Source organism: Diabrotica undecimpunctata, chromosome 3 (genome assembly GCF_040954645.1).
Source record: "Diabrotica undecimpunctata isolate CICGRU chromosome 3, icDiaUnde3, whole genome shotgun sequence".
In the NCBI taxonomy this organism is placed as follows: Eukaryota; Metazoa; Arthropoda; class Insecta; order Coleoptera; family Chrysomelidae; genus Diabrotica; species Diabrotica undecimpunctata.
Genome location: NC_092805.1, coordinates 75,498,559 through 75,526,328, shown reverse-complemented (window position 1 = coordinate 75,526,328; position 27,770 = coordinate 75,498,559). Strand labels below are relative to the sequence as shown.

At 33.4% G+C, this 27,770-nt stretch overlaps 1 protein-coding gene across 2 annotated transcripts in view; it reads left to right on the top strand.

The window, feature by feature from the left end:
- The window catches only part of Cap-D2 (CAP-D2 condensin subunit), a 329,802-nt gene that overhangs the window by 55,598 nt on the left and 246,434 nt on the right, over positions 1–27,770 (top strand). Inside the window, exon 7 of one of the 2 annotated variants that reach the window (XM_072526074.1) lies at positions 1,329–1,497. In XM_072526074.1, coding sequence (XP_072382175.1) covers positions 1,329–1,497 — 169 coding nt within the window. Of the gene's footprint in view, positions 1–1,328; positions 1,504–27,770 lie in introns of both variants that reach the window. The other variant, XM_072526073.1, reaches the window with a different exon arrangement.

The window sequence follows — 27,770 nt, the reverse complement described above, 5'->3', positions numbered from 1 at the left end:
ATTTTTGAAAAAGATAAATAATTTAAAAAATATGAACAGATAGAGACAAACTTTTCACAGTTAATATCTCATCCATTTACAATCATAATGCCTTTAAAACTTTTCACACAAGGAGTAAGTAACGTTATTTCAGGAATTTACATCGAAATCGAATTTCCAAATACAGGGTGTTCACAAATGATACACCATTTCTTTAAACTTAAAACCAAAGTAAGTCAATAATTCTAAATGAAACACCCACTATTTTATAATTTTAATAAAAAATTAATCAGTTGTCTTTTAAATAGTATTAAGGTTCCATATACCTAAAGTTAATACTTTTGGAGATAATATTTCGTTAATGTTAAAGATAAGTTATATATTGTTTTATTCTAGCAGGCCGTGTATGATGTAGATCTTAATTATCATTATTTCTGGTTATTGGCACTTTTTTGCCAAGTGATAGAAATGGTTAGTTTAGAATTAAACAATGAAGAATGATTAAATTTACTTTTAATACATGGAGAATGTAACAGAGTTATTACTAGAACATGTGCTTTATTTGTTAAAATATATCCAGATCGACCACGAACTACCCGTGACACTGTGAAGAGGTTACTTAAAAATTTAACAACATTGTTGTTCTTTTAAAACAAAGTTAATAAAGCGAAGCCTACTGTTGATAATAATGATCCTACAATTAATGTTCTTGATTACTATGCTCCTTATTTCGAAGCATCATTACGTTCTTCGGCAAATTAAAAAATAAACAAAAAATTCATCCCTATTCTTACACCACAGTTCAAAGTTTAAAGGAAACAGAATATAATGAAAGAATAGAATTTGTATCGATAAAATGTCAAGAAGATAATGAATTTTTGAAGAATATTATATATGGTGTGACGAATCAAAATTAATCAATAGTATGTGATTTTCTGGAACGATGGAAGTTTAGTGTCTGTGCGATCAGAGACAACCCGGTTGTAGGTCTTCTCTTTTACGATGGTAACTTCAACTACTTTTTGCTGTTAAACAGAAAAAATAAGTGACTGAGAAAGTACAAGTAAATAAAGCTATACAAGAGACATGTATGAATTACATTGAAAAGTATCACTGACTTTTTATACTTTACTTTTCTCGTAAAGTAAGTAAGTCTCGTCGTGTTTTACTTTAAAGCAAAGTTATACAGAGTGTATTAAAATGAAGTGACTACTTTGAGGAACAAATGTATTTTTTCTATAATTTTGTATTGATTTATCATTCACGAGAAAGGTAACTAGTAAAAAAAACTTGCCTTGGTATTATTTATACGGTAATTGGTTTTATAATTAGTCAATTTTACTTTCTAGTTGTCTTTGTCCTCAATGAAAGAGGAACTAAACAAACACAAAAATTTACTGAAAGAAGCCAAAGAAAAGTTCAATGATCCGAAAATGGAACGGTTAATGGAATTGCAATCGCAATGGGATGGCATAGTGGACCAATTGAAGAAAGAAGTCGAAGCGGAAGTTGAAAAAGGCAAGGGTAAGCATAATATACATATGTCCAATCAAGTTGTGAGCTTTCCTTACTGTCATAAATATTATTTTTGTTAAGTTGTGCCCAGTCACAGCTCATTATTTTTTAAAAAATATGTAGCTTAAACTACTTTGATTCTTTTAAGATGATCAGAACTTGAAAATAATAAATTCAGTGAAAACTCGGATCAAAGATCTCAAAGGATTTCTTGAGATGTATGGTAAAAACCCGTCGAGTATTTTCATTTATGTGTGAATGACGATATTATAGAGTACATTGTGTAAGAAACCAGTCGATATGCACATCAAAAGTTGAATATAGGTGGTCACGGTCCAAAAACTAGAACTCATAAGTGGGTGGATAATACTGAATACTGGTACAAAATACTGAAGAAATAAAGACATTTATCGCCATTCCAGTGTGGATGGGATTGCAAAGATTACCAAAGTTGTGTGCTTACTGGTACAAAAATTCCATTATATGAATTTTTACAGTAAAGTGTCTTATGTCGCGTAATCGTTTTAAATTATTACTTGCCAATTTGCACTTTAGTTATAATGAAAAACGCGACAAAGAACTTCTACTATATAAACTATCACCCCTTTTGGAAAAGCTGGTAATGTATGTCCTAAAAGTTTTGGCACAAAATTTATTGACTAATATTAACTTGCCTTTGGAAACAAAAGTTTTTCTGATAAACTGCGTTAGGTTTTCACGGCCATCGTCTAACTTGTTAAACTGTTTGTTAACAAGGGCTGTTAGGCCGTTGTCTTCTGAGAGTAGTTCTCGACGTTTCGCCAAAACTAGTGATTGGCATCTTCTGGAGATGTTACTGCTTCACTTGTAACCTGAAAATGACGCTGCGTTGTACTACGGAGGCAATATTTATATTTCCCACTCGCCTCCCCTCCACTGGTTTCGGCTTGAAGGGGCTTGTCGTTGTTTGTAGTAGCTTTTCTTTCTTCGTGTTTGGCGGGAAGGGTGTTTGTGGATTTTAATATTGGTATCCATGTCTTGTTAATTTTCAGTCCCTCTCTATCCGATTAAAATTATTCGCTTCCCGATACAACCGTGGGTAGTACTGTGAAGTTTTGTCCAGCATCTGCGTTTCTTCAAACAGTATTCGATGTTCTCCGCTTCCCAAAGCGTGTTCGGCAACGGCAGATTTGTCGATATGTCCTAAACGACAATGGCTTTTATGTTCATTTATCCTTGTGTTTGTGTGTCTTTGCGTGGTTCCCACATATACCATTCCACATGTCCATGGTATTCGATATACGCTGGCCGTTGCTAATGGGTCGCGTTTGTCTTTCACCCATCTTAAACAGTCCTTGATTTTCTTTGTAGGCTTAAAAATGGTCTTTACGTCGGTTTTCTTAAGTATTCGCCCAATTCTGTCCGTTACCCCCGATATGTAGGGCAAGAACGTTTTGCCTTTACAATCTGTTTCTTCGTCCTTTCTTCTAGAGATGTTGTTCATCGCATTATGGAGGCTGGGAAGCCAAGATAAAGAATAATGCACGAAAAAATAAGGGAAATTGATCTGAATTCCGTCCAGGACTTCATGGCAGACATTCGACGAAATTTGCTTCTGGTAGAACAGAATGGGCAACTCCACATAATTCGTTAGTATAGGTTAGTTAAATAATGAGTTATAATCTTATTATAACTAGTTAGTGTTTAATAAATTTCTCATTAAAAAAAAATCAACTAAATATTTTATATTTCTTATGATCTACAAATTTATTGTAGAAATGAAGACCGAAAATATGTCGAGTTTCGGATAGTGTTGTGTTTCGTTTAGCTAATAATTTATTAGATGTTGGACATGCCACATATACCGATAATTTTTGTACTAGCATAACATTAGCACATAGTTGCTAAATAAAAATACAAAGGGCTCCGGCACTTTTCTTATGTAAAAGTGGTTAAATTGGTTGAAACTTTGCAGGTTTTATCATGCTGATCAAATGTTCTTATTGCCCCAAGATTCAGAAATCCATTGTTTCTGAGTTACAAGCTTCAAAGTGTAGGTTTTTCCCTTTGAATAATACATATTTGTCTAATATACAGATTGGACGAATTTAAAACGGAACATACAATTTAATATATGTCTGTTTGAACTGCATTTGAAATAATGGACCAATATAAAACTTGGACAAAAATATCTTGGATATTGGACTTGGACATTGTATAAAATATCGTTCAACTATCTGTCTCCTTTTAGGACGCACCATATTCTATAGCGCCGCCCACAGTCAATGTTGCCAATCGCCGTGTAATAATCCGATTTGCGGATCTTTTTGAGAGTTATATCTTCTTCGTATCTTTAAATAAATCGGATATTTGCCTATATTTTTCATTGTATTTACCAATCTACTACAACAGACTAATAACAAAAATAAACTTAATGGTTTGTAGTTATTTCCTTTCTTTCCTGTAAATATTTTATGGTTAACACCTTATTTGAAAAACATCTAGAGGAATGAGATTGGCAACACCGCTCAAAATATCCATCTGACTGCTTAGGCTTAAATAAAGGAAAGAGGAGCTTGCCAAATAGTCGGAGAGATAGGGCCGAAATTTTGAACTGATCAGTAATAAAACAATGTTTCTAAAACATTTGATAAAACTCTACGTCATCGTCTGAATCTTTTATAGAATATTTTGTAGTTTTAAAATGATATTATGATAATGTTTTTTTTTCAAACTAAAGTCATATTTACTTTACAAATCACATTTTTTTCTTAAATATAAATATTTTACGAATTAATTTTTAATTGAATAAATGTTTGATATTAGAATGAAAAACAAAAAAAAATATTTTCAATATAATAATCAATTGAAATTATCTGATGATTGATAAAAATTAATTATGAAACCGGTTAAGTAATTTTATTAAATTAAAGTAATTTTATAATGTTAACTATTGAATATTTTCGGTATAACAAATAGTAATTTTACTTATTTTTTATTACAATAAAAAGGTTTTTAAATTTATATTGCATAAATAATGGTTGTTCAGATATAAGAAAAATTTGATTTATTATTACATTAATAATCAAATACAAAATATATTATTTTTATTTATCAATAGGTAAAATTCAATTTGTAGAATTCCTTTAACATTTTACAAATAATTATTAATAAAAATCAATTTAATAGTGGAATTATCATTTTTTTATGTTTTGAAATTTACTTTGTAGATATTTTCAATATTTTTTTTAACTTTCAAATTGATTGAATTTTTTTTCATTAGTTAATTATAATTTTACAAATTCTGATTGGACATTAATTTTGCATCATTATTATTTTAAAATATTAAAATAATAATGATGCGCGTTCCATTTAGATCAGTAATTCTAGACGCATGCGCTAAATACATCTCTTTATACATATAAATACAAATCTTTGAAACATATAAATTCAAATGGTTTAGTGGACCTCAGATGCCAGAATCAGTTCGAGAAGTAGTGATTGAAAATGAAGCAGATAATGAATGTGATATTATTGAAAGTGAAAGTGACGAAGATGATGAATGTGATGAGATCAATGAGAGTGAGAAAAATGACGAAATTTTTAAAGTTTTTCTAAATTTTTTTTTCTTATCGGAAAAATCGTTTGAAAATTTTTGGAAAAAAATCATGGTATAACTTACAAAAAATCGAAAGGATTCTACAAATTAGATTTTACCTCAAAAAATTACGAAAATTTTCATTTACGGAAATTTTTTTGGAAAATTTTCAGCCATATTATCGATCGTTAATTTTTCCGAAAAAAATTACAACTTCATCCCTGTATAGCCACCCCCTGTACCACGAGGGGCGTCCGCCTGTAAGGCAAAGTCTTAACCCAGTTACAATGAATATATTCTAATAGAGAAATGTCATATTACTCATCAGTTCAAAATTTCGGCTCTATCTCTTGGACTATAAGGAAGCCATAGGTGGTTTGACAGCATAATAACTGCTTGTTTAGTCTAGTTTTCACAGTGATTCTAGGCAACCTATTTGGGTGGAGTTTTGACTTGTTCTTGAATGAATTCAGAATCCAGCAGCCCGCTGAAGTATTGGATTTTTATAATATAATTATTTGACAACCTTTTGTTGGCCAACCACCTAGAGCGGAGTTGAGCCGAAATACATTGATTTCGTATGTTCCGTCTTAAATTCGTTCAATCTGTAGAGTGTGTTAGTAAATAGGCATAACAAACTTATATCAAAAATTATATCAAAAAATAATGAAAGTTTGCTATATAAACATATGCCCGCAAATGCTTCGTTTTCCGAGGTACGGGGCGTTGAAATTTTTCTTACAAACTGACGCTTTATTTATTGCTCTGAAACCGGTTAAGGTATGCAAACGAAAATTGCTGGGTTTTAAGAAGTAGCATTTTTTCCATACAGTGAAGAATTTTATATGCATTATTAGCGCACATACGGATAATAGTCTCAATATTTTTAAAACAAAAAATGGTACGCCACCGAGTTATTTCAAATTAAAAATCATTTTGAAATTCTTCGTATAATTTGTGAAACAAAAAATGTTTCTTTTTTTCATTTGAGGTGCCGTTTTTATACAAAAAAAAAATAAAATATCTTAATGTGTATTTTTCATTTCTTTAACACATTCTCAAGAACTATCTAATACAATAACATTAAACCAGAACAATAACAGAAAGTACCACTAATAAAATTTTAAATAGGCGCAAAGTTACAAAAAAGTTTAAAACGATCTCCCTGAAACGTGACACAAGATTCAACTCTTAGCCTCATTGGTTGGTCATATTCGTGCAAATACGAGTATTCCTGGTTTATTTCTGATTTACCTATGTAAAAGTGGTTTCAGTTAAATTGGCTGAAACTTTGCGAAGATGTAGCTTTGGTCAAGCTGATCAAAAGTTCTTAGTGTTCTTAGACTCAGACACCAATTGTTTTTGAGTTATAGAGCTTCAAAGTGACGATTTTTAGTCCATTTTTCAAAATCATGAATTTGGGAATGTACCGTCCCACTCATTCAATATACGCCATCTGAATCTCAATAAACACGAATATAGGATCTGAAACTTTTTCTGACGGGGAAATATTAAGAAATGTCATTTCGATACCATATTAGTGTTTATTGAGATTCAGATGCCATATATTGAACATGTTGGACGGCACGTTTCCAAATTCATGATTTTAAAAAATGGACTAAAAATTGATACTTTTAAACTCTATAAACTCGCAAAAAATTGATTTCTGAGTGTTTAAGCAATGAGACTTTTTAATCAGCATGACCAAAGCTACTTCTCTACAAATTTTTAGTCAATTTAACTAAAATAATTCTTGCATGAGTAAATAAATTTCACCAGGAATATTTGCACGAATACACCAATGCGGCTAAGAGTTAAATCTTGTGTCACGATTCAGGGGGTCATTTTTTGTAGCTTTGCGACTATTTTAAATTTTATTAGTGGTACTTTCTGCTATTGTTTTGGTTCAATGTTATTACATTAGGTAGGTTTTGAGAATGGATTAAGGAAAGGAAAAATATGCGTTAAGATGTTTTATTTTATTTTTTATAAAAATGGCGCCCGATATGAAACAAAAAGAAGAAAGATTTTTGTCACAAATTATAAGAATTTAATAATGATTTTAAATTTGATATATCTCAGTGGCTTACCATTTATTTCTTTAACACGTTCGCTGCGTATCTGGAAATGGATACGCCACTACCGAACTGAAGTATATTTTAACTGTTTTTTATAATGTTAACTTAAGAGAATAAATAAACAATTAGTAAAAAAAATATATCTTAAGATTTACCTGTAAATATTGACATGTCGCCTATGAGCGACACTTACATTTTAGTAGTAAAACGATGAAACGTCGTAGGTGATGGTCAAACCTAACATCTTTTACTCAATTCTACTCTTTCACCGTGACTTACATTTTAGCCAAAAAAAAAAATTGGAACATTTTAAAATTATTTATTTGTATTACAAAATAAACAAAACATATATTATTAATAATGTAAATTAAACTACAGTCATAAAATAACTCGAACAAACAAAAATAACTAACAAAGAACAAAAAAATATAATCTTTGTATTACACAAAAATTAAAAGTCGGTAAAAAAACTTTACAAAATTCTTAAAACAACTTGGAAAAATAAAAATATATGAAACAAAACAAAATATATATATATATATATATATATATATATATATATATATATATATATATATATATATATATATATATATATATATGTATATACAGTTTGAGTTTAGTTTTATATATATATATCTTAGTATAGCACAAAAATAAAACTTTCTCTTTACAAATTTTTGTGGTACTTAACAAAACAATCAGATATACAGAACCCAGGTTTGTAAATACACTTTTCACAATGAAAAAATGTTTCTTTTCTAACTTTATTTTTGTGACAATTTTTGCATCTTTTTCTAATAAATGTACCCGAGGCATTGGTTGCGGATAATTTTGTGGGAAAATGTTCCCAATTTTTTATACTGTTACGAACATGTATTCGGCATGGCTCATATAACGGTTACAACTCTAAAAAGGCATCAAGAACATTCGCGATCCATCGAGTGAGAGAAAGAACAACAGGTCACGTAGGCGAATTAGAGGTGGGACAACTCCCGAATATTCTCGAACTTAATACTTTTGGTATATATATGACGCGATGTTAGAAGTAGAGTTTAGTTGATAAGAGAATACCGAACTGTAAAATTATAAATAAATATATTTATATAAATTCGAACCGCTCGTTTTATTTAATCTCGCTACAATACCACCTTATTGTTTTATGAGTAGTTGGGTATTAGGCTATCATTTGATCTTGACGATCGATGCCACTCATAAACTTGTTGTACTGTAGAATTGGACGAGGCTTTAATATTTCTGCTCCCCTTTTAGTTTTAATTTTTTCTAAGCAGTTTTAATGTTCAGTAGATATGTAAGCCACATCTCTTCTATCCCTCCATTTTGCAATCATTACGTCGTCTGCATATTTTGCAATAGTATCTCCCTTAGAAAGTTTAGCTTTTTTTATCTATTCAGGATTATTTTTTCTATCCAATCGGAGCGTCCCAGTACAATATGTATCTGATGCTAATAACTTTTTTGCTAATAAATAACTATTATAGAAATTATCCATATAGACTGAATGTCCATTATTCAATTTTTCTTTTAGCAGGTGTAACACCACTTTTTCTGTGTGTCCTTTTCCTCCCATATCATCCAACTGGCCGGTATAAACAAGAAATTTAAGAACTATTCCGTGTGGTTCCGTTAGCATGTAAAGTTTTATACCGTACTTGTGTCTTTTGTTCTTAATATATTGGCGGAAAACTAGCCGCCCTCGCCAAAGGACCATAGATTCGTCTAGCGAAAGTTCTTTACTGGGGTAATATACGTCGCACATTTTTTTGTTAAAATAATCTATTAGACCGCGTATTTTGTACAAACGATCTTCAGGTTTTGGTTCAGAAGAGTCTGGATTTTTTACGAAGTGTAAACAACGCAAAATAAGTAGAAACCGATCTCTACTCATATGGCTTGAAAAGCAGAATAGATTAAAAAGCCTGTCTTTTTTCCAATAATCTTGGTATCTATTAAGTTTTATAGTTCCAGTATGTAGAATTAACCCAATAAACTTAAGAAATTCTGGCACCGTTAAATCTTTCCATCGCGAAATACGAGACGATTCAGTTTCAGCTTTTGCAAAAAATACTTCTAGTGCGTACTCATTTGTAAAATTAACTATATCATTTAAAATATTTTCGTCTAATAAAAATAAAAAATAATCAATCGGTTCATTTATTGGGACACTGTGTAACAACTCACAACGTTTTGAAAATAATCCCGAAAATAATATATATATAATAATAATATATATAACTTGGTAGTGGTGGAGGGTAGCAGGGATTTCTGCCGTGGCACAAAAACCGACACCTGGCAGTAGGTATAAAATGCACACCCATGAAAATGGAGTTTAATAATTTATGTTTAGGGTCGCTGCCCGGGGATCGCCAGGGCACTTCTGGAGCCGGCGCTGGACGTGACAGCATGCGGGCCGACGGTGGCAGGGTGTTGGGGAGGCGGGCCCCTGTCATACAATCAGCTACAGCCCAACAACAAGAAGAACCACAAATGAGCCAAACAACAACACGAGCTCCACTCGCTGAAGGTGCTGCGCTGGAACATCAACCGGCGCTCACTCAAGCGGGACGACCGAGGCAGCGCATGAAATGGACTGTGTCTATTAATGAAAACATTTTGCGTTTCTATTACAAGGTGACGAACCTCGGTCGAGAAACGATCGGCTATCGACAACAACTGTATGTCGAATTTTTCAGGGAGTACCCAGAGATTCAAGTATCTTAACAGCGAATAGCAGATCCATATCGGATAATTATAAGAAATAATCTTATCCCAGAGGCTAGACGCGATACCATCAGAAGCGAAGTCGACCGGGAAATTCATAACCAAGAGCTAGTTGTGGATCAAGTCCATAATCAAATCCCTAATGAGCAGATTCCTGAGCCCATCATACAAGAAACTCAACCTGTTAATACGCAGCAGGACAACAACGAGTTGCACGATAGCCTGGTAAGAGAAATGGCAGGTGCCGTACAAGAGTTTAATGGTACAAACCCACTTAGCAGACCACCGCTACCAAAAATAAACTCTTGTAAGAAACTAGGTGCGCTGTTACAAATTATGAACACTGAAGTCATACCCGATTATATCGTGGAAGCCCATACATTAGAATATTTGCATATGCTGATTTATTGTGCAGCAACAGCAATTTTACTGCTAATGTTATGGGCATTAAGATCACAACATGACGGGGAACTAATATCGGAAGGACTGAAAACAGAATTGCACCCTGGGAAAAAAGACTGCTGAGTAAAATTGAATTATTGCGCAGGGATATTGGACAAATTACAGAATACATCCGAGGAGTAAGAAGTCGAAAAGTAATTAAAAGAACTGAAGAAATAATTCTGAACACTCCCAAGACACTCTCAACATGATCCAGAAAACAACACAGCTCAACACTGCCTAGACACATTAAAACAAAAACTATCCGTTTATTCAGGTCGCCTAAGGAGATACAAAGTTAGTAACAACCGTAAATGCGACAATATACTTTTTGAGAATGCAGAGAAGGCTTTCTATAGAAAACTGAATTCCATTGTACAAATTAGTCACATCCTGTGTAGCCCAGCGTATCTACCACCAATGTTATCTAAACAATATCATAGAGCCTCAACAGAAGGGATGTGCTAAGGGTTCCATGGGCTGCAAAGAACAACTTATAATCGACTTAGTCATTTCCAACCAGGCGTACACCAAAAAAAGGAAACTTTTCACCGCCTTCATCGACTACAAGAAGGCCTTTGATTCAGTACCGCATGAATGGCTTATAGATATATTGAAAATATATAAAGTCGATGATAATATAGTGACCTTTTTAAAGCATATAATGACGGAGTGGAAGACTAAAATTCACCTTCAAATACCCGGTGAAAACAACATCGAAACTGAAGATATCCCAATTAACCGGGGCCTTTTCCAGGGGGACTCGTTGAGTCCTCTTTGGTTCTGTTTAGCGATGAACCCACTATCTCAGCTACTAAACTCCACTGACTCAGGTTTTAGCATCAAAAATAACAATACTGTTGTGGCGAAGCTTAATCATTTGTTGTATATTGATGATTTGAAATTAATGGCTTCCACTTGAAACCACTTAGATCAGATGCTAAAAACTGTAGAAAATTTCTCAAATGATATTAGTATGCATTTTGGACTAGACAAGTGCCGTATACTAAATATAGTCAGAGGAAAGGTTCAGCCCGGAGGTTTCGATATGCAAGATGGCCAAAACATCAAGGCAATGGGTGAAAATGATATTTACAAATATCTCGGAGTAAAACAAGCGCGGAAAATTGACCATAAACAAATGAAAACTGAACTAACTTCGGAGTTCGGGCGAAGAGTAAGACAACTAAATCGGTCATATCTTAATAGTAAAAATTTGTTTAAGGCATTAAATACGTACGCCTGTTCCGCGCTGAGCTACTCATTTGGTATTATAAAGTGGTCAAAAATGGACACTTCTCACAAAGGCGCAAAAACATCATCCACGCAGTGCAGTAGAGAGAACAACATTGCCACGGTATCAAGGGGGAAGAGGACTTATGGATATAGGTGAGAAATTGGATAAACAAATTGCTAATTTAAGAACTTATTTTCAGGTTCAGGCTGAGACATCTACTTTACATCAAGCAATCTGCGCAGTAGATGATACAACGCCGCTTAAACTGAGGGAACAAGAAATGCGCTTAAACCATCTTACTAAGCAAGAAAAAATGCGCACCTGGATGAGTAAACCTCTCCATGGGCGACATCTTAATGAGATCAGCCAAGAATTTGTCGACAATACAGCGTCGAACTATTGGTTGACATCAGGAAAGATGTTTCCCGAGACTGAGGGTTTCCTACTTGCCATTCAGGATCAGGTTATTCCAACAAAAAATTACCTGAAATATATTATTAAAGATCCTCAAGTCCAAAATGACAAATGCCGATATGGATGTCAAGCCCAAGAAACCATCCAACATCTTACCGGTGGCTGTCAGGCATTTGTCGGTACTGATTATAAAGAACGCCATGACTCAGTAGGAAAGATTATCCACCAGGAACTAGCTGACAAACTGGGACTTCTCCAAACCGAGCATCTTCCTTATTATCAATACGTCCCTGACAGAATGCTTGAAAATGACAACTACAAGCTATACTAGAACCGCACTGTGCTCACAGACCAACCAGTGGCGCCTAATAGACCGGATCTCATACTAGTTAATAAACTTACTAGGAAAACAACACTTATTGATGTGGCGATACCCAACACCAATAATTTACGTGTTAAATACAACGAAAAGATCGCCAAGTACAGAGATCTAGAAATACAAATCAGGAGACAATGGAGAATGGAAAGTATCCAGACAGTACCCATTATTCTATCTACTACTGGTGTTATTCCCAAAAACCTCATAGAGAACATAAAACAGCTAGGTATAAATGAACATCTCTATAAGGCCATGCAGAAAGCTGTACTCCTCGCGACGTCCAGATGTGTACGAAAATTTTTGGGTGATACTTCAACATACCAAGTCACCTAGGGCTCGATAACATGGAAAGAGTCCCACCAGAGCTCAATCCTTTTGATACCGTAGGTATCTACCCTTAGAGGGAGTGTGAGCCGTATGGCTAAATCTGGATATATATACCTAATAATAATAATAATAATAATAATAATATATATTATTATAATATATATATATATATATATATATATATATATATATATATATATATATACAGTAGACTCCCTCTATAACGAGAACTGAAATGGCAGACTAATTACCTCGTTATAAGCGGATCTCGTTATATCCAACAACAATAATACTGTGCATACATATGAATATGTAGTTTTCTAAAACATTAATTTTCTATAGTGAAGCCATTCGGAGCAATATAAGATGCAAATAAATATTGTTTGAATTGCGTTTTTGAAAAAAAGTTGTTGACTTTTATTATCAATGATATACGTTAAAACAAAAAATCTGTATTCTGTAAGTCTGTATAAAGCGTATTTTCAAGAATAACATAAACTACTGCGTCTGCAATTGGAAGAAGTCTGTCATTTTTGACTGCTTTAAATTGTCCAGTATTCTATCTATCATATTTTCTAAAGATGTGAAACAATTTTATACTTCTTCATTTGCGTTTTTTCTTTGGATAAAGTTTCTGACAACCTTTAAAACACTTTCCACATCTTGTCTATTGGGACCTTATTAGGTGTGAATGGTCAACCCCCTACAATGACATTTGTGAATCATAAATTGTAAATTTCCAACTAAGAATCATAAATTGTAAGAATTTTATTGCGGGCGGCGCAGTTAAAAAGGGTATTTATTTATAGGTACGGCCGGGCCAAAATGTAAAAAACACGTTTTTCAATTTTATTTTATCTCGTTACAACCAAATTTACCTCGCTATAGAGGGTTATAGTTCAATAGAAATTTCACTGGACATCTAATGTACCTCGTTATAAGCGAAACCTCGTAATAACCGTGTTCGTTATAGAGGGAGTATACTGTATATATATATATATATATATATATATATATATATATATATATATATATATATATATATATAATATATATATATAGTAAAAAATACGACCGTTGATTAAATTTGGAATATATTCAATGGTTGAATAGCAGAGGTTTTATCGGTCAATAATTGGCAAATAAAAGACGTCAACTACTTTATTGCTTTATTCGAATACGTTTCGCTTTTATTTTTAAAAGCATCATCAGTTCACTACAAATAAAAAAGATTTTAGAATATAAGTAAACAAACCAACAGGGTTCATACTTTCAAAAACAATTTGTAGGGTTTTTTTAAAGATGTTATAAAAACTCTACGATAACTTAACATTAAAGATTAAAAACTAAACGGGAGAAACGAAACAAAAAATACAAGTAAAACTGTAAGAACATTAGTTCATTTAATTTTAACCGATGGCTTAATTTGAACGTTGGTTTGTTTAAGCTCTTTCGAGGGTCAAACCACACTAATCTTTTCGATTGTTTTGGATCGGCTCGTCATAATTTTCACATGTGGCTTGTTATCGTCCATGTGTTTCTTTGGAATGCATGGTGCAGATTACGATTCTTAAGGGAAGTATCAAGCGGAACAGGGACGGACCTTTTTTTAAAAAGGATTCATTAATTCCTTTTTCTTTAAAAAACAAACAAACAAAAAACAAAAGAAAAAAAGAAGAAATTTGGAAAGAAAAATAGTATTGAAGTTACTGTCTTATAAGGGTTTAAAAAAAAACCCTTACAGAATCCGATTAATATGAACTTGATTTATTTCATCCATCTATTGTTTTACGATATCTTGTATCTTCTTTATTATTTTATTTCTGGTTTTGTTTGTATACTACATATAATTCTGGATAGGTTATCTTAAAATAAATATTTAAGTGCTAAAATAGATATTTTTGTGTAAAAATAGATAGTAGTCCGCAAAAAATGAAAGAATGCTTAATTTATCTAGCCAGAATATATCACTTTACCAATATTACATACTTCTGAATGGTAAGGTAATTTAGGGGTAATATCTAATCAATATAAGTGGAGTTAGTGTCCAATTTGCAATGATTTTTATAAGCAATAGCTTACTGACTGTACTCTACATGTTCAGTTTAAATAATTAAACCTTGTCCCTTCAGAAAAGAGCAATTTAAATGGCAAAGTCAACTAAGAAGGTGTGAAGAATCTTTTACCACCCCACATTCACACAAGTTAACCGGTGTTTGCAGGCAAGAGTCCTCCTGAGGGTTCAGATGGCGAGGATTAGCTTTTTTTGGTATATCTTACACACGTGTTGATATGGCCAGTTTTTTTTCGATTTTAGTCATAAAATGGGCTTGTATTCGTGGAGTACATGTTGCGAATCTAGATTTTGTTTCTTTCGTTCTTTAGCTACTTATCTTCGAATATTAGGTGTCTTGGTAGCTACGATATTGTAGAGCTTATGTATGGATGTGAGTCTTAATATCCGCTGAATTTGGATGACTAATTTATAGCTAAATCTACGAGTTAAGTATGTGTTGGTGTCATTCTTACTGGCAAGGTATATTCGGCAGCAGAAGCATAGAATGCAAGCATTTACGTTTTAAGGGTGGAAGGATGTGCTTCCCATTTTTAGCTGACAAGTTTGCGGAGAATAATACTTCTGGTCCTCAGTGTTCCTTTAGTTTTAAACAAAGTTCTGTGAATGACTAAGTGTAATACAAACTATCTTCAAGATATTTATAGCAAGTCCAGAGTATAAGGATTTCATGACGCTATTGGATGTTCAGATTTGTGAAAACGTCTGTGTTGGGGACATTAAAGTAGCACACCTGAGTTTTTCCGGGGTTTGGCTTAAAAACGATATATAGTCTATTTTTATTGTGTTTAAAGCATGATTTAGATTTTTCTCCACTTCAGCAACAAAAGTTTTTGGTTGTGCAATAATAGATGTGTCGTATACATAATAAAAGTCCTGGTATTTACTGGTATGGGTTGATGGTTTGTGTACATTTTATACAGTGTAGGTGCCATTACGCTACCCCAAAGGAGACCGTTCTTCTGCGTTCTCCATCTGCTATTTTTACCATTGAGAAATACCAAAAATCTTCTGTTGTGTAGGCATACGCTAGTAAAACAAGTAAGTTTATTACCTAAGGAGATATCATATAGATTTTGAAAAAATGCCCTCTTATAAGTGTCGTAAGCTGCAAATTGCTGCTTAGATTGACAAATACCACTCCTCATAACTGATCTTTCGTACCCATCTTTGCTGTGTTGGGCAAGATTTAGTATTTGTGACGTACATGATCTTCCCTGTCTGTAGCAAGTTTTGTCTTTTAATTTGAGTTTTTCTTCTGTTTTACCTCTTGAGGAGTATTTTGTAAAGCAAAATAAATATATTGACCAATAGCTTTTGTGGTCTTTGAGGTTTTTGTCAGGTTTAAGCAAGGCAAAAACTTTGTCTTTGCTTTGTTTGCCTGCAGACTTTGGACATCAGTAACTGTTGTATTTTTGGTCAAAATTTTATAATAAGCTTTGTGCTCAGATCTTCAGTCTGTGCCGTACTATTCTTTATTATATACGTAGATAGTGGATCCAAGCTCAACATCGTTAAAAGGTTCCTTCAGCTGACTGGTTTTGTCCTCTCTCATTTTAAGTTTTTCTTTGCTTCTTTGCGGCAGGGCAGAGATAGCACTTTCACATTTATTATGTGATTTTCAGCGATCAGCTTAATACCAAATACACTATTTTTTGCCCCCTATGTATTTTCTGCACTAGAAATACGTCACATTTGTGCTAAGCGCATATGTCTGATAAGGTTAAGTAAAGTAAAGTGTCTTTATCTCTAGATATGCCCTTAATATTTATAGACATAATTAGAATAATTGATCCTAAAAAGGACCGATTTGACAAAAATCATATTGAACGGGTGATTCTGATTAGCCGATTAATTAATTATTTATTACCCAGGGTACAACTGATTACGGTGGTCTTATTTGTACTCAAATTTTTGTAAAGGCTTCTCTTTTGAACCCCACAAGAAATGGCTAATTAACTTTTCATTAAAAATAATTTTACATACTCGACGATGTTTCGAATCAGATTTGTATAGTAATAACTATAGTTAATATGGAGTCTCTTTGTGAAAAGTAAATGAGTTTGTAATATCGGTTACAACTCATATATGGATGATAAGGACATAAACGGTTAAAATAAGTGCACAGAATTTTAACTAAATATATCGGCGCCATTGTTCAGGAGATGGATTTATCCCAAAGATTAAAGGTTACATGTATATTCCAGATTCTATTTACGTATTTGCATGACTAAAAAAGTATATTTAAAATAAAGGCCTTAAGATATCTTTAGATTCTATGGAAATTAGAATCTATGGAAATAAGCAAATTAAAAAATACAGACATAATTCTGAATGACCAAATTGAGAGAAACAGTTGTCTCAAGTATTGTTTATATTGTAAAGGTCATCGTCATAGTATAGTCAGAACGCAACAAGGTTCTATTGGCTTTTCTGCTTTTTGTCTCCTCATTCCTATTGAAAACTTAGCCACGTAAATAACGTTTTAAAAATATATGTCAATATTTCTGAAGTGCCTTTCCTAAGACAACTTTTATTAAGCCTAGTTCGTTTGACTACATGTAATGGATTTGATAGTTCCCAACAGATAAGTATTGATTGATTGATTGTAGGTTGGATAGCAGTTGGTTGTACAGGCATGTGTTGATAAATATAATGGGTCGGTAGGTAGTCCCATTATTCCTAAATCTGACCATATGTTACCTCCCCTGTTGATTCGTGGACGTCCTGAGGGCATTTTTTCTCTCGGGGAATTCTCCCAGTTTAACTTGGCAATGCAGTTATTAGAAAGCCTTCGGATATCTCTTGTATGACGTTGCTATCTTTATATATCTGTTAGACCTTGGCATTAGTTCCGGTTCGGTATTGGTTAGTATTCGGACCTTTGTAAGTTGGAAAATAATTCTGATAACTTTTCTAGTAATCCTGATCTAATTAATACCTAAGTTTTACTTACATTGTTTTGTCAGCGTTCTCATCACATTTTCAGTCAATAGCACTGGTTTAATCACTTTTTTATATATCCTAATTTTAGGGATTTGTATTAGACTTCTGGATTTAAAAGTGTTATGTGGGTTATATTTACATTAGTTAGCTACCTGAATATTCCATTTTATTTCTTATGTGACAGCGTTATCTACGATACCTAAAACGCTGCAATCTTTCAAAATTATATGGGTTTATTGTTACGTTATGCCCTACTCTCTCTCTTGTATGTTAAAGAAAATTTATTTAGTTTTCTCATGACTTACTATCAGACCGTTTTTTACTGCTAATAGCATTATTTTATAGCATTCTAATATTTAATCTATGGATTAAATCCGGATAGTAAATATATATTTTTCACTTTCTCGGAGAAATAATATTCTAACATACAAAATGCTATTAAATTGCTAAAACCTTTCTTGCATATTATATTTACTTATGAGGGACAGCAACAATATTAGTACCATAATAAGGCGTATAGTCTTGGACTGGCTAATCGTTGGATAATTGGAAGCATGAGTGTAGCAGTTTTAATGTGTTCGGGACTGCTACCTGGTATCGGGGAGCAGAAATATCAGTACCAAGTTAGTGCATATAGGAATTGTTAATTGAACTTTATTATTATTAAACAGCACTATATTTCCTAATAAAATCGTCATGACTTTACAGTTAGACAAATTTTCGAACGTTGGTTATGGAAACATCATATACATACCACCGGATTCCCTAGATCGACATTCAGCAAAATCCTTTTAATAATGATACGGGAGTAAAAATATAAATATTTGGGAGCTTACATCAACAAAGGATTAGATTAAGACTAAGAAATCAGGGTACGAATAGAAATGGCAAGGGCAGCGTTCTGAAAATTCAAGCAATTGTTCTGTGACAAAAATTTGAATACTGCGCTGAGACTGAGGTTTGTTGAATGTTACGTCTGGTCTCAACTATTGTACAGAGTAGAAATATGGACGGTAAAAGTGCAAATATTCAGGAAGCTTTAAGCCTTTGAATTTTGGATATACCTGAGAATGTTGAGAATTCCATGGACTGCCAGGGTCACCAATGAGGAAATGCTGAGGATGGGTCGAGACAAAAAATTGTTGAGAACAATAAAAGTACGCAGGACTGCATACCTGGGACACATACTAAGGAATATAAAGTCTTCTGCAGGCCATCATGCAGGGTAGAGTCGATGGCAAAAAGGGAATAGGTAGAAAGAGGAAGTCATGTCCGCGAAATATTCGTGACTGGACAAAAATGACTGTAGACGAATTATTTCACGTTGCAAAAGACAGAGATACTTTTAGAAATGTGGTCGCCAACCTCCGTTAATGGGGACGGCATAGGAAGAAGAAGAATGATACGCTAAACAACAAAAAATAGAGATGAAGATAGGCGCCTAGACACTCTGTGTTATAAAACAGTTGAATAAAAGACAGATTCTCGATTCAAATATTCAAAAATTTAATGAACTGCATACTAAAATAGAAATAACGTCTATTTAAAATGCAATTCATTAATGGCTCAAGGTACAAAGCAGTCCTAGCATCTGCTAATGATATTGATCTTATAAGAAACTCTCTCCCGTCCGCAAACGACATCTTCAACAAAGTGAAGAGAGCACGAAAAATGTTTCACTTAAAATCAACAAAATAAAAACCAAATACAAGCGAATCAACAGAAGAAAGCAATTCAATATATCTAGATAAAATATTAAAGTCAACAACTATAATTTCGAAAGTATGGAACACTTTAAATATCTTAGATTAATAATCACGGTTAATAATGATGCCAATAAAGAAATACAAAGCATAATTCACTTCAGACCTATTTTAAAACATGAATGTTTTTTAAAACAATAAGACCGAACATATTGTATTATGTAATAATTGTAATAGATATGTTGGCTAGAATCAAATTACCATAAAGTCACCGAAATATTTTATCTGAGTAATGACTCACTACTGATTCCTACGTTACGTTATACGATACATTTATAGTTAAAAGCGAAATTATTAGGTGTTATGCCATGTATAATATATGTGTATTTATAAAGTATTATAGTAAGATATTGAATTTCCTACATTTAAAAATTGAAATATTGAAATTAGACAGTAAAAAATTATAATTTTAAGATTGATTTATAAATTATTATAATTTAAATTTTACTACTTTGTAAAACAAATATTGTACATCAAAAAACGTAGCAATCGAAACATCGGAACGTACATTTATATATTAAATTTTTCAGTGTCAATGCATTAAAAAAATACTAATAAATAAAAATGGACACTTGCATTTTCCAAGCTTATAACAGACACTAACTTAAGTTTAAAAATAATTAAAGCAAGTAATATAAATTACCAACATAAAATATTTAACTACATTAACCAAGTATTTGTGAAATTTCGGGATGACTAAATTGATTGATATTTAAATAAATTTCAAGTTTCAAAACGTACCTGCTGTAAAATTTAAAAATCTACGACTAATAAAATTATTGGCAACATCGGAGGAGTTTAGTTGTGTACGCAAAGAAATGTATACGGATCCCAAAAGTGTTTCAACCTATTACGGAGTCCACTTAATCCGACGTGTTGGTCGGAGTCCACATACAGCGCTACCCAGATAATAATATACACGGTGTATATTCGCCTGGAGTTAGTATAATACCGTTTTAGTACGGGGCCCACATTAACCGCTAGATCTATATATATATATATATATATATATATATATATATATATATATATATATATATATATATATATATATATTGTGACAATTGGGGTTTATAGAAAATAATTTATAAGTTATATACTACATAATATTAGATATAAAAAAGTATTTGATTATTTTAAATAAGTTATATACTAGAGAATTTTATAAAAATATATTTATGTGAGGGCATTTTAAGAAATTAGCATATAATAATTGTAAAAAGTTGTATTTTAATGTTGTAAATAGATTTAAGTGAGCCATGTGCATAGGCAACCAAAAATACTCTCGAAGTGACAGATAGAAATTAAGAATTATAAGAAATATAAAGTGGGGTTATATTGTTTGAAATGTGGATTTTATTAAATTAGAGTGTTAGTTACTAATTTGAATGTTTATTCTGATCTGAAAAGCCTAAATGTCAACAAAATTATTAATGGAACATTAACGAATTCTCCAGAGTGCAGAGTGTGACCATTGTTTACGGTCGAACATTCTGGAATAATGATTATGGCGGTGGATCGAACAGATATTTTTTTCGAGAACATCTATATAGAAGTTAATAGAACGAATGGAACATGATCTCTTACCAGATGATTCTAGAGGATCCAAAAAGATATAAATACCCGTGATTTGGATTCAAGATAGCAGTTTTTAGTCAGAAGTCAAGCAGTTCATTATGAAAGTTAGTAGTGAATAGTGAAGTAAATTGTTCAGAATTTTCAAGAAGTCAGTCAGAAAAGTTTAGTAAGAAATATGAAAGTTAGTTGGAGTCAGTGAATCAGGTCTTCTTCTTCTCGTGCCACTCCTATCGGAGATTGGAAATCATCATGGCCACTGCGACTTTGTTAGCAGCGCGCCTAAAAAGTTCAATCGAACTACACCCGAACCATTCACGTAGATTACGAAGCCACGATATTTTTCTTCTTCCCACACTTCTTTTGCCCTTAATTTTGCCCTGCATGATATTTCTTAAAAGTTCGTACTTTTCACCTCTCACAATGTGCCCCAAGTATTCCATCTTTCTAGTTTTTATCTCATTTAGAATTTCGCATCTTTTGTCTAAAGTTTGGAGTACTTGCGTGTTAGTGACGCGGTCCATCCATGATATTCTGAGAATGCGCCTATAGCACCACATCTCGAAAGCTTCGATGTTTTTTGTGGTCAACTGTTTTAGTGTCCAAGCCTCTACTCCATACAACAGGGTAGAAAAGACATAACACCGCAGCATTCGTATTCGTAACTTTATATTGATATCACGATTGCAAAAGAGTTTGCGCATTCTATTAAAGACTGATCTAGCGATTTCTATTCTACATCTAATCTCTTTTGTTTGATCAGTATCGTCTGTGATCCAAGCACCTAGATATTTATAACAGGACACACGCTCAATCGTTGTATTGTCTATTACAAGATTAGCTCTGATGTTCTTTGATTTCGTGATTACCATAAATTTAGTTTTTTTCAAATTAATTTTTTTCAAATTAATTTTCAAGCCGTAACTGTTACAGTATATATTGAGACTTTGAACGAGATGTTGTAGTTCTACTAGTGAATCAGGTACAAATAGTCAAATTGTTTAATATAGTGAGTTAAATGAAGATTAAAAATTATGCATATAATTTAATGCACATTTATAATTATACACAAATAATTATTGAAGATAAAAAAGGTATATTGGAAGAAATTAAATTATATTATGGTTGGAGATTAGTATAAATCAACTTATAATAATTGGATATTGGTATATTGAAAAGAAGAATAAATATAAATGCTGTTTGTTGGTTTGCTTGGTGGTGTATAAATGCTGGTGAAGAAAAATATATCTTAAATTGGTAGAAGCTGATAATTGGGAAAAGTAATTTCACCAAAAACAAGGATAACCGAAGTACGAAGACATTCAGTGGTGATTAGAATCTATATAGTGGAAAACAGTTCATTTAGGCATTCAGTGAAAGAAAGGTACAAAATTTTGTTAATATAATTTAGTTAGTGTCATAACAATTTCAATTTTGAAGATAGTTTGTTTAAATTTTACATTGTCTATAGAATTTAATTAGTTTTATAAGAATATCAATTTAAAGATAGTTTATTTTAAATTTATATTGGCTAGGATAGATATATATGTGTGTTTCATAATAGTTATAATAAAGATAATTTAAAAAAGTACTTACAAACTAATTCTTTGAGAACCGCGATAAAAACCCTATATTATTAAAAATACTCATTGCTCATCATTCAAACAAACAACACATCATAACAATATATATATATATATATATATATATATATATATATATATATATATATATATATATATATATATATATATATATATGAAAATTACTGAGTTCTCGGGAAGAACCGCGTTGAGAATTTAAAACTCGACGTTTCGGCACCCATTTTGGAGCCATTATCAAGAGGGATACGGTTCGGTTCGAGTTCGGGGTCTCAATCTGCCTACTCCCCTCACTCGAGACGTACCAGTATCGTGTTCTATATTGCAAGAACTGTCTCTCGGCACTGAGGTCTCAATCTGCCTACTCCCCAGTGTCGAGTGACAACCGGTCTTACCCTGTGTGGCTGCTTTTATACTCGCTGTATGCGCGGGAACGGTATGCGCTGACGTGGTCTGAACTGACGTGGCCTGAGCGGTGTGGGCGGGAGGTCGCTGAAGAAGGGGTCGCCATGTTGCCGGCAATCGTTTCGCGTCATCGCGCGTGTTCAAGCTGTGAGGCCGTTTTTCGATTTCGATAGCTTCACGAATGATTCTCGCTTTTAATGAGCGGATGGGAGCGATGGTTTTTGCTTTTTCGAAATCTATTTTGTGGCCTGTCTGAATATGATGTTGGGCTAGGGCTGAAGTGGTATCGGAATGTTTGACTGATAGAGAATGTTCGTAAATACGGTTATGGATTCGTCGGTTTGTCTGTCCTACGTATGTACGTGGGCAACTGGAACAAGGTATCTCGTAGACACCATGGTCTTCATTGGGGATTTGGTCTTTTACGGATGAAGCGTCTTTGCCATTCCTTGATGTTCTTATTCAGAAAAATCCACCTCACAGTTTTTCCTATTCCGTGTACCGGAAACCCACTCATACAAACCGCTATCTCAATGCCCAGTCACATCATCACCCCGCCCAACTTAATTCAGTCATCAACACTCTTATTTCCCGTTCCATAAGACTTAGCGACAACAATCACAGGTCATCCGAAATCAATTCAATAAGACAAACACTCCTACAAAACGGCTACCACAAAACCCAAATCAATAGAAGCATTCAAAAACTTCTAAACCCCATTCCATGCAAAAAAGAAACCTTGCCGCCGGATCAACCCAAAATCTTTCTACCTTTTATTAAAGGTGTCACTGACAAGATCAGTAGAACTCTTATCCCTCTTAATATCAAAACCATCTTCACCACTCACTCCAAATTGTCCAATCTCGTTAGATCCGTAAAAGACCAAATCCCCAATGAAGACCATGGTGTCTACGAGATACCTTGTTCCAGTTGCCCACGTACATACGTAGGACAGACAAACCGACGAATCCATAACCGTATTTACGAACATTCTCTATCAGTCAAACATTCCGATACCACTTCAGCCCTAGCCCAACATCATATTCAGACAGGCCACAAAATAGATTTCGAAAAAGCAAAAACCATCGCTCCCATCCGCTCATTAAAAGCGAGAATCATTCGTGAAGCTATCGAAATCGAAAAACGGCCTCACAGCTTGAACACGCGCGATGACGCGAAACGATTGCCGGCAACATGGCGACCCCTTCTTCAGCGACCTCCCGCCCACACCGCTCAGGCCACGTCAGTTCAGACCACGTCAGCGCATACCGTTCCCGCGCATACAGCGAGTATAAAAGCAGCCACACAGGGTAAGACCGGTTGTCACTCGACACTGGGGAGTAGGCAGATTGAGACCTCAGTGCCGAGAGACAGTTCTTGCAATATAGAACACGATACTGGTACGTCTCGAGTGAGGGGAGTAGGCAGATTGAGACCCCGAACTCGAACCGAACCGTATCCCTCTTGATAATGGCTCCAAAATGGGTGCCGAAACGTCGAGTTTTAAATTCTCAACGCGGTTCTTCCCGAGAACTCAGTAATTTTCATTTATCTGACCGCGGAAACCTATCCGAACATATATATATATATATATATATATATATATATATATATATATATATATATATATATACATCCTACTATCATTTTCGCATCGATACATTATGCTTTTACCATCAATTTAGCATCGTCTTGCAAAGTAGCATCTGTATATCGACGCTACTTTACAAGACCTTAATAACTGTTTTCCCGTACTTGTTACAAGAATTTTAACCATCTCATTGATTAGAGTCTTGATACCGTGTTGGTATTTTAAAATATCCGCTTTCTCTTTTTATCCCTTACTGAGTTATATAAGTTTATTCCAGAAAATGTTTGAGTCTAAAATGATGGTACAGTGAAAATATTATATATATTTAGTTCAGGGTTTTACCGTTTACTCGCTGCCATTATATACATGAAAATGTATATCCCACTTTCATTATCAATCATTTTAGCATCAGAAATTTGGCATCGTTGTTGAATATAATATTACCCACGACGAAATAGTAAATTTAAGAATATATGTATATATATATTTTTCATCTACAAATCATTCTGGCATCATGTTTGGTTAAAAGTAACGGGTTATGATATATTGCAACTACCCATTGTATCTTCGCTCCAATTCGTCCAGTCGCGACGTACAGCACCTCAAATGATAGGATTTAACCAATAAAATACAATAAGACAGAAAAATCAAATATAGCAGCATGTCAAAAAGGCCTTAATTATATATCTTCGTTTCTATAAGTCCAATCGTGACGTACAGTATCTCAAATGACAGGATTTAACCAATTAAAAACAATGAAATAAAAAAATTAAATACAGCAACATGTCCAAAGGGCCGTAGTCACGTATCTTCGGTCCTAGTAGTCCAATCGTGACGTATAGTACCTCTAATGATAGGATTTAACATAAATAATACAATGGGATAGAAAAATCAAATGCAGAACAATGTCAAAAGGGCCTTAGTTGAGTATCTTTAGTTCTATTAGTCCAATCATGACGTGCAGTACCTCAAATGAAAGGATTTGACAAATAAAATACAATGAGGTATAAAAATTTAATGGAGTAGCATGTCAAAATGGCCTTAGTTATGTATCTTCGGTCCTATTAGTCCAATCGTGACGTACGATACCTCAAATGATAGCACTTAACCAATAGAATACAATGACATAGAAATCAAATACAGCATCACGTCAAAAGGGCCTTAGTTACGTATCTTTGTTTTTAGTGGCCCAATCGTGACGTACAGTACCTCAAATGATAGGATTTAACCAATCGAATACAATAAGATAGAAAAATAAAATACATCAGCTTGTCAAAAGGGCCTTAGTTATGTATCGGCGGTCCTATTAGTCCAATCATGACGTTTCGTACCTTAAATGATAGAATTTAACTAATATAATACAATGAGATATAAAAATTAAATAGAGTAGCTTGGCAAAAGGGCCTTAGTTATGTATCTTCGATCCTATTAGTCCAATCGTGACGTAAAGTACCTCAAATGGTACCATTTAACTAATAGAATACTACGACGTACAAATCAAATACATCAACACTGAAAGGACTATAGGTATATATCTTTGCTCCTATATATGTTATGTCAAAAGAGGCTTAGTTGCGTAAACGAATTAACGCACAGAAGTATGTGGCATATTACGTGACAGGATTATTAGCGAATACCATACGATTACGTCATACATCTCTTTGCATACGTCCACTTTTAGTTAACTACTTAGTATGTATTCAGTACTTTGCTTTACGGTTGTTGAGGCATTAACTCTTAAACAGAAGAATGTTAAAAATCTTGAAAGCTTTGAGATGTGGTGCTACCGCCGTATACTAAAAATAAGTTGGGTGGATAAAATTACAAATGAAGAGGTAATACGCAGAATAAATAACGATCCAGAAGTTATACTGAATATAAAAAAGAGAAAACTTGAATAGTTTGGCCACCTGATGAGAGGACAAAAGTACACATTCCTACAAAATATAATGCATGGAAAAATCCAAGGACGCAGAAATCCAGGCCGTAGAAGAATGTCCTGGATGAGAAATTTAAGAGAGTGGTTTGGCTGTACCACTAACAAATTATTCAAAACAGCAGTAAATAAAATTAGAATCACCCTAATGATATCCAATCTCCGATAGCAGAGGCACTCAAAGAAGAAGATATGATAAACTCGAAAAATCTCCAACGTTCACTGTTAGACATATGTCTCCCGTTCAGTACACACATTTACTGCTCCTTGACGCTGTGACGAGAATGAGATAGGATTTAACAAATAGAATGACAGAAAACTAAAAAAGACAATGTGTCAAACGTGGAATGCGTCGCAGAACGTGAAATATTAGCGTAAAATTATATGATGGCCATAGACGGTTCTTTAATACCCAGCAAACTCGCTTTGTAAAGTTACATAGCAGGGATCTGTGCGAGAAAAAGTCGATCATTCGTTTTATAACCCAAAGGGGACCATAAAATATTCAACGTTAAAATTTGACATAATGTAACGGTATGACAAATCTTTTTTCTCCCGCATGTGCTTGCCTGTGTACCTATACAAGGGGAGTCGTGCATAACCTTTAAGTTGGTCGTAATACATAACTGCAACAACAAGTATGTTGACGACTTGGGTTAGTATATACAGTGCATTCCGTACGTTTTTTAAACATGGTTAGGAAATTGTTGACTGGAGGCTATTAAAGAAGTTCTTAAAATAATTGCGCTTCACCGCCTTTTCTGTAAATGGAGTGAATATTGTTATCGATTTAATTTTTTTCTTCAGTTGAATAATTCCTGCTGGTATTTGGTCTAAGCTTACTTCTTTTTCTCATTCAAACTGTTTCATAGCTAATTTTACTTCCTCTTTATAGTGCCCTGTTCACCTGTTTTGGTAATTTCGGACTATTTCATCTCTTATAACATAAAACAGTTGTTTCAGATATCTTTATCGCGTTTCCTTTTTTTTATGGATGAATATGCTGCCCTTTTCATCTCCTACTATTTCATATGGAGCTACACGATTAACAATTCCAAATCAAGAAAAGACAAATAACACTCCGAATTATATTATACAACTAATAGTCGAAAAATAAAGAGCAAGAGGTAGATAATCAGACAATTAAGATGAGCGCTACATGATGTACGCAATGCCACATTTGAACACTA